At 35.0% G+C, this 8,863-nt stretch overlaps 1 protein-coding gene across 2 annotated transcripts; it reads left to right on the top strand.

Moving 5' to 3' along the window:
- Positions 1–2,019: 2,019 nt before the first annotated feature.
- On the top strand, positions 2,020–8,462 carry LOC122595500 (110 kDa U5 small nuclear ribonucleoprotein component CLO). 2 transcript variants are annotated; one of them, XM_043767867.1, is made up of 11 exons: positions 2,020–2,123; positions 2,883–3,633; positions 3,776–3,844; positions 4,280–5,473; positions 5,885–5,983; positions 6,072–6,230; positions 6,316–6,401; positions 6,813–7,011; positions 7,253–7,363; positions 7,544–7,750; positions 7,932–8,462. In XM_043767867.1, the coding sequence occupies exons 2-11, from the start codon at positions 2,884–2,886 to the stop codon at positions 8,028–8,030; spliced, it is 2,973 nt and encodes a 990-aa protein (XP_043623802.1). In that variant the 5' UTR covers positions 2,020–2,123; position 2,883; the 3' UTR covers positions 8,031–8,462. The 2 variants fall into 2 exon arrangements, with proteins under 2 accessions (XP_043623802.1, XP_043623803.1); XM_043767868.1 differs by having other exon boundaries at positions 2,865–3,633.
- Positions 8,463–8,863: the final 401 nt, after the last annotated feature.

Here is an 8,863-nt window from a genome sequence, read left to right as displayed (position 1 = left end):
CCTTCAATGTCTACTATGTCTCAACATCATAATATTTTGCTAAGATGAATCCCTTTGGCCCCATGAAGTTTTTCAACGTTTTTATTAATACAAATAACTTTTCATAATAATCTATTTATCCAAGCATGCAGGACATTAAGATTTAGGATTACAAAGGTAACAAGACAAGTTTGGGATATGTGCTTTATTTACATTTTTCTAAATATAAAATATTAAGCTATCCTAATTCTACATCGTTCTACATAATCAAATCCAACTACTTTACGAAAAGTTATCTTAATTCTACATCATTTCACATAATCAAATCTTACTGATTATCATAATTGATAGACTGCATAAAGCAAAAAACAATATATTTAGATTCCACATTTTATTTCAATCTTTACTTATATTTTCTAAAATTTGGATATTTTTATCTAGTTTTTTTTATAAATTATGTTGTTATTTAATCCATAAAAATAGTATTGATCGAAGATCAAAGAAATAAAGTAGTTGATGTTTAATAAGTGATTATCACCTTTACCTGTAGAGACAGTTGTGAAACTAAATTACATAGAACCTAAAAACAATATTTTCATACCGTTGTAATATGAATAAGACTGTTTACATCTTAATATTTTCCACAGCTACCGTCGAAATATTAAGGTCTAGTTGAGAAAACATTGAGGGCTTAGTCATGATGTTTTAATAAACTAAGTAGTAGCCAAGAGAAATTTGATTTAATAAACCAATCTATTTAACATTGTAACCAGATATATTACTATATCATTAATGGCGAGCCTTATGAACAGTGCCACGTGCCACGTGGCGTTGTTCTATTGGTCTCGCCTGTATCCCGCAGTTTTCTCAGATTTTGTCATATTGGATTCCGTTAAGGTTATTTTTTGTTCGGTTTTTTTTGGTTTCCTACATAATTTTTGTTCCTTTTGTGTTTTCTTTCTATTGGTCCACCTATACCCAGCGTTTTTTCGGATTTTGCTATATCGGATCCCGTTAAGGTTATTTTTCTTTCGATTTTTGTTGGTTTATTACATAGTTTTTTTGCTTTTGTGTTTTCTTTCTATTTGTTTATCGTATACCCCCATCACTATTTAGATTTTGTCATTTTGGATCCCATTTGGGGTTTTTTCTTGGTATTCATTATAGATTTTTGGCTTTTGTGTTCTGAATTAATATATTATAAACTTTTACACAAAATTTAATTTTTCCTTTGTTATTTCTATTTTCGTTAAGGTTATTTATCTTTTGGTTTTTCTTGGTTTTTTAATACCTTTTTTTTGCGTATATGATCTCTTTTATTGGTTCATCATATACCCCGCATCACTATTTAGATTCTAACATTACGGATCCCATTTTGAGTTTTTTTTTTTGGCATGGTTATCAATAGTCACCATGCTTATTAAAACTTGACACGTCGCATCGGCTATACAGTGACACATCGCACGTTTCCTATAGTTTGGATTTTGCCACATTGCATCCTGTTCGGATTTTGTCATGTCTTTTTCTTTTTTAGTTTTGTTTTTCTTTTTTGGATTTTTTATTACGGGTTACTTCTTTTGTTTTTTTTTACACTTTTTAGTTGTCATTCAACCTTATTGTGATACACCCCGTACCACTACTTGCATTTTCTATATCGCATCCACCTGATATCTGAATTAATATATTAATATTTTTGTCATATCACATCCCGTTTAGGTTTCTACTACGGGTTACGTTTTGTTTTCTTGCATACTTTTAAACAAACATATTAACGACAAAATTATTTCTATTAAGCTGTCGAAAATTCACGGCATATATACTAAAATAACGAACCATTTCAATAAATGAATTGAGACCCCGCTCCAAAATTTTCGTGTATGTATAAAAAGATTGATAGATATTTTCGAAAACTTGTTGATAAGAATAGATGGTACAAATGTACAATATGTACGAGAGTTATGTATTTTGGAGTTATACTTAGAATCCCCAAAATTAAAGAAAACCCGAACCCTCTTTTATACAAGACGGATCTGAGCCCTTAAAACACACACCCCTTAAACCCTCCTTTATATTTTATTTTCTTGTTCAGTCCTGAAACCCTTTTTCCCGGTCACCGACCGTCATTCTTTCCATTAAACCTTCAGGTTCCCTTTCATCTATATCTATCTGTATCTGTATACACATATATATATATATATATATATATATCTTTTAGTTGATGATTGATAAACTTTATGTAATTATATCTTCCTTTTTATACCTCAATAAATAAAAGCCCTAAATTCCTAAAACTTATTATTATTATTTAATAATATGTTCCAAATGGTTGTTTTTTTATTTTATGTTTAGTCGAAGATTTGTTGTATGTATACTAGTTAAAAACTTGTGATTGTGCGCATCGAGCTTTCGGTTATTGCCCGAGTATTTTAGCTGGCGTTACAGTCATTTAACACTTAGGTTAGATACATACAATAGAAATTTCTATATACTCAGTTTCAAGTTTTAAATTATGTTATATTAGGGCTTGTGATATCAGTTTTTAAAGCGAAAAAGTTATAAAATAAGGATATTATTGTTACTTGGAAATTTGTTGATGACTGTATGTAGGTTATGGAGGTGTAGTGATGTAGTCGGTTTCTTTTCAACCTCATATTTAGCAGGGGGGGGGGGGGGGTATTTTGGAGTGTGTATTTCAACTGGGTTTAGTTTATCTTGTTATTTGTAACCGTTTTGAACACAACCTTTAAGACATAAGCATGTAAAATAATGAACTTTAATAACCTCTTAGAAATGATTTTGATCTATGCTATGTTTTGAAATGATTGATGAATGTATAAATACAAATAGTCGATGCCTTAAATATGCATTGTTCGTTTTCTTATTAGGTTTTTTGGTGGTAGCAGGATGGATGACAGTTTATATGATGAGTTTGGAAACTACATTGGACCTGAAATCGAGTCTGATCAAGAGAGTGACAGAGATGACGAAGATGAAGATCTTGTAGTCAAGGAAGAAGGCGAGAGGGCCGAGTCTGATGAAGAGAATGGAGTTATTGGTGTCGGACATAACGGGTGGATGACTACTGGTGATGATGTTGATATGGATAATCAGATTATTCTTGCAGAGGATAAGAAGTATTATCCGACTGCACAAGAGGTGTATGGTGAAGAGGTGGAAACACTGGTTATGGATGAAGACGAACAGCCTCTCGAGCTGCCTATTATTAAGCCGGTCAGAGATATTAAGTTTGAAGTCGGCATTAAAGATTCTTCTACTTATGTGTCGACACAGTTTCTATTGGGTCTCTCATCAAACCCCACTCTGGTTAGAAATGTTGCTTTGGTTGGACACCTGCAGCATGGGAAGACCGTTTTCATGGATATGCTGGTTGAGCAAACCCACCACATATCAACTTTCGATCAAAACAGTGAGAAGCATATGAGGTATACTGATACTAGGGTTGATGAGCAGGAAAGAAGGATATCAATCAAGGCCGTTCCAATGTCACTCGTTCTTGAAGATAGCAATTCAAAATCTTATATGTGTAATATAATGGATACACCCGGGCATGTCAATTTTTCTGATGAAATGACTGCCGCCCTCAGACTTGCTGACGGGGCAGTGTTGGTAGTAGATGCTGCTGAAGGGGTCATGGTATGTCATGTGTTATTTCTTTATTACTACATAACATTACTTATTTTGTATATTATTGAACATGGTCATTTTAGTGGCTTGCATGTGTTAAAACCTGTGCTGCTCTGACATAAAAATATAACTTACATTGACTCATTAACAGGTTAACACTGAGAGAGCTATCCGGCATGCAATTCAAGACCGCTTACCTATAGTTGTTGTGATAAACAAGGTATTCTTTTTATTTGAGTTTTCATTTTCAAAATGATGTGATTTAGAGTTTATACAGTCAGCTCTAAATGTCTAAATAAGCCTTTTCTGCTTCTGATTATAAATTCTTTGTTTTGTACCAGTTGCAACAAAACTGATTATAAGATGGTAAACTAAATGTTACTTATTTACCCGTCTTAGCCAATCTGAGATACTTTTATTGCAATACCCCCCCAAAAAAATTGAATAACATTTCATAATAACCAAATGGTAGAAGCGTATTCAAACCCTATTGTATTACAACATACTAATTCCGATTTTTAAAAAAATACGCATCCAAACACCCCTTTAACTGACAAGAATTGAGATCTTTTGAATGTAATTTACAATACTTCTGTAAGTTTTTATATTTGTGTTTGCTTAAGTTCGATTATATCTATTGATTCTATTCATGTAGGTTGACAGATTAATAACCGAGCTCAAGCTACCTCCCAAAGATGCTTATCACAAGTTGAGACATACAATTGAAGTCATCAATAATCATATCGCTGCAGTCTCTTCAACTGCTGGCAATGTTCAAATTATCGATCCAGCTGCTGGAAATCTTTGTTTTGCTAGTGGGAGTGCAGGATGGTGCTTCACTTTGCAATCATTTGCCAAATTATATGTTAAGCTTCATGGAATTCCTTTTGATGCCAACAAATTCGCTTCTCGACTTTGGGGAGATTATTATTATGATCCGGCTACTAGAGCTTTTAAGAAGAAACAACCTGCAAGTGGGGCAGAAAGATCATTTGTGCAGTTCATTCTTGAACCCCTCTACAAGATTTACAGCCAAGTAGTTGGAGAACACAAAAAGAGCGTGGAAACAACATTGGCGGAACTAGGTGTGACTCTGAGCAATGCTGCCTATAAGCTAAATGTGAGGCCGTTGCTTAGATTGGCTTGCAGCTCAGTCTTCGGGTCAGCCACTGGCTTTACCGACATGCTGGTTCAGCATATCCCTTCTGCCAAGGAGGCCGCCTCTCAAAAAGTAGATCACATATACACTGGACCTAAAGATTCAAAAATTTACTCTGCCATGGAGGATTGTGATCACTCTGGCCCGCTTATGGTCAATATAACAAAATTGTATCCTAAATCTGATTGTAGTGTGTTTGATGCATTTGGAAGGGTCTATAGTGGTGAACTTCGTATCGGCCAGACTGTCCGTGTCCTTGGAGAAGGTTATTCACCAGACGATGAGGAAGATATGACTGTTAAAGAAGTAACGAAGTTATGGGTTTATCAAGCTCGTTACAGGATACCTATCAATAAGGCCCCTCCTGGTTCCTGGGTGCTTATCGAGGGTGTTGATGCTTCAATTATGAAAACTGCTACTCTTTGTAATTCAGAATTTGATGAGGATGTTTACATCTTTAGGCCACTTCAGTTTAACACTCTTCCAGTGGTGAAAACAGCAACCGAGCCATTAAATCCAAGTGAGTTACCCAAGATGGTTGAAGGTCTTAGGAAGATCAGTAAGAGCTATCCTTTAGCTATTACTAAAGTTGAGGAATCCGGGGAACACACTATTCTAGGTACTGGAGAGTTGTACTTAGATTCTATAATGAAGGACCTTAGGGAACTGTATTCAGAAGTGGAAGTCAAGGTATTGTAACTTCTTCACTTAGCCAATTGTTACTCGTAGAGGTGGAAAATGAACTGCTTGGGTGGGTTGGTTAATGGAGTTGGACAAATAATCTTCTGCAAGGGCTGAAACGGGCTGGGTCAGGCAGACCCAGAGCACTCTGTATAAAAGTTTCATTTTTTTTTATATAAATAACTACTGTTACAAATATGATTGCACAAATTATATGTTTTTCAATAATTGTCTAATTTTTTGATAAAGTAATTTAGGAGGTTTTATTTTTTAAATGGTAACTTTTTGCCTGTTCTCTTTTTTATTACAAAATGTTATATACCTGTACTGTTATTTGTAGCTTTACACTAAGGCATATTACTATCTGTTTCTGTTAGTAACTTTCTTATATTATTTCCACTTTTTATGTTATTTTTTTAGGTGGCAGATCCAGTGGTGTCATTCTGTGAAACGGTGGTGGATGAATCTTCTATGAAATGCTTTGCTGAAACTCCCAACAAGAAAAATAAAATTACTATGGTATGTAAATGATAACCCATATTTTGTATTTCACGTTGTTTTATCAAAAATTGCATCAAAAGTCAATTTTTATTGGTTATTTCTTTAGATTGCTCAATCATTGGAGAGAGGACTTGCGGAGGATATTGAGAATGGTATTGTGAGCATTGACTGGCCTAGGAGGAGGCTTGGGGATTTCTTCCAAGCTAGATATGATTGGGATCTTCTTGCTGCAAGATCTATATGGGCGTTTGGACCAGATAAGCAGGTTTAATGAAATTCTGGAGTGTTTATTTGTTTATTCATGCTTTGATTCCTCTTTATTTTTTCTAAGCTATATGGAACCATTGCAGGGACCTAACATATTATTGGATGACACGCTGTCTGGTGAAGTAGACAAAACCTTGTTGAATGCCGTTAAGGATTCAATTGTTCAAGGGTAAGTATGCCTTTATAATCTGTGAGCAGAGTTGCAGTCTCTGTACAGATTTGAAAATGTATAGACTCCTTCATACTGAGTAATAGGGGTGATGAATGGTGGGTTGTGCGAGTTGGGTTTTTATGTCTAAGTGGGCAATACTAAATTTAGCTTGAAACACACAAATCTTTTTTTTACATGAGGTTTATTATGAACTAATGTGTTAAATATGAGCAAAGCATTCTAACTAAAGTTTTACAAAAATAACTAATACTATTTGGCCGTAAACGGTTCAAAAGATCTTACACTAGCTCAATTTTTGGTTGAACGTATAAATCATTTATACTTTGGAAGTAAGCATAAATTGAAGCCGGGCTAGTTCTCGAGTGGATAATTTACACAGTGGAAGTGCTAATATTGACTTTTTAACAGATTCCAGTGGGGTGCACGCGAGGGCCCACTTTGTGATGAGCCCATCCGTAATGTGAAGTTCAAAATAGTCGATGCTAAGATTGCACCAGAGCCATTACATCGAGGAACTGGTCAAATCATTCCAACAGCTCGACGTGTGGCCTATTCAGCTTTTCTTATGGCAACACCACGTCTTATGGAGCCCGTCTATTATGTGGAGGTATTAATCCTGAAGCTTACTATATTTGTTTAATAACTAGATATTATGTGGAGGTATTGATTGTGAAACTTACTATACTTGAATAATAACTCTATGTTATAGATTTCTTTTTGTGCTGGTCCGTAGATTACATTATAAATTTATAATGTCATTATCTGGAAGCATATTTGCTTTGAAAAGAACACCCTGCACTCTAGATCTTAACATAATCATAAATAACTAAATGTGTTTTACATTACAGATACAGACACCTATTGATTGTGTTTCTGCTATATACACGGTGTTATCAAGAAGACGTGGGCATATAACTGCTGATGTTCCTCAACCAGGCACACCAGCCTATATAGTCAAGGTCAGTATTCTAGTTTTATTAAATAAGGTAAAAAAATGGCAGTTTTTGGTTTGGGTTGAAAGTGGTAGCCTTGGGCTAATTAGGTTGGTCCTAGGGGTTGAAGACTTGAAGTATCAAGTATGTATGGTTTGTATTGAACTTCTGCTTATGTATTTGTTTGATCGTTGTATAATTTTGCAGGCATTTCTTCCTGTAATTGAGTCATTTGGTTTTGAGACGGATTTACGGTATCATACCCAGGGGCAAGCCTTTGCTCTCTCGACTTTTGATCACTGGGCCATTGTTCCTGGTGATCCATTGGACAAAAGTATTGTATTGAGACCACTTGAGCCCGCGCCAGTTCAATACCTGGCACGTGAGTTCATGGTGAAGACAAGGCGTCGGAAGGTAAAAAATATTTATTTATTTTTTTTTTGTGTTTCTGTTTTTTTCCTATTCTAATAGCAAAAATAAGCATGACTCACGTATTGTGAGTTGAGGAATATTTTAGACACAAGAATGCAATAAAGTAATGCTTTCACTTGATGATATATTAAGTGTTCGTTGTTCCTTTATCTCTTTTTAATAGGGAATGAGCGAGGATGTGAGCATCAATAAGTTCTTTGATGAGGCTATGGTGGTGGAGCTTGCTCAGCAGGCTGCTGATCTGCACCAACAAATGATCTAGTGGTAGCAGCTGCAGATGTCAGTTCCATGAACAAGATCTTGAATCTGGTGCAATTATTTGTAGTTCTCTTATAAAACTGTCCTTAGATAAATTAGCTATCGGAATAGAGATTGCATTGCGGACAGAAGTGATGAATTCATAGAGGATTAGTAACAAGATGAGACTGTAGTATGATACGAGGTATATCCGCCCTAGTATCTGTCACATGTCCAGGGGATCAATCTTATGTTTTGGTGCGCCGAAGTCAAACTTGAAATGATATGATAGTTGGTGAACGACTACATTCAGTTGTGCAATGAATGAAAGGCTTGTAGAACATATGTTAATCTGAGTTTTTGCTTTTCATTTATTTTTGTCACTAACCTTTAACCAAAAGAATGAGATGAATTTTGTACTCGTTTTTTGTTTTGCTAAAGGTGCATTGTTTAACCATTTCTTTTCTGTTATTTGTATTTTGTTGGTCGTTTCAATGGAGTAGTCTAGATAAAAATGTGCATGACAGTACTGGTAGAAAACTGAGATTTGGTTTCAACCATTTAATCTTAGTATCGGAATAACTAATTTAATGTCTACATTGAACAACATTTCCCTGAGTAGACTAATTTATATTTGTACGTCTCTTTTCTCTGCCAAGATGGTTGATTTTCGCCGTACGTTATCCCTCTGTGTAACAGCTCGAGCGTTTCAACACACTGTTTGTAGTCAACTGTTGTGCAACAAGCGCTAAATCTTTGAAGACTTGATGACGGGTAGACGTTTTTCCAGAAAGATCAATCAAACATAAACACATGATCTATCTAAATCAATAATCGTTGAAACTAAATGTATCAAAC

The sequence above is a fragment of the Erigeron canadensis genome, chromosome 4, assembly GCF_010389155.1.
Source record: "Erigeron canadensis isolate Cc75 chromosome 4, C_canadensis_v1, whole genome shotgun sequence".
NCBI lineage: Eukaryota > Viridiplantae > Streptophyta > Magnoliopsida > Asterales > Asteraceae > Erigeron > Erigeron canadensis.
Note: the sequence above shows the minus strand (reverse complement) of the source record. Positions and strands in the feature narration are given on the sequence as shown.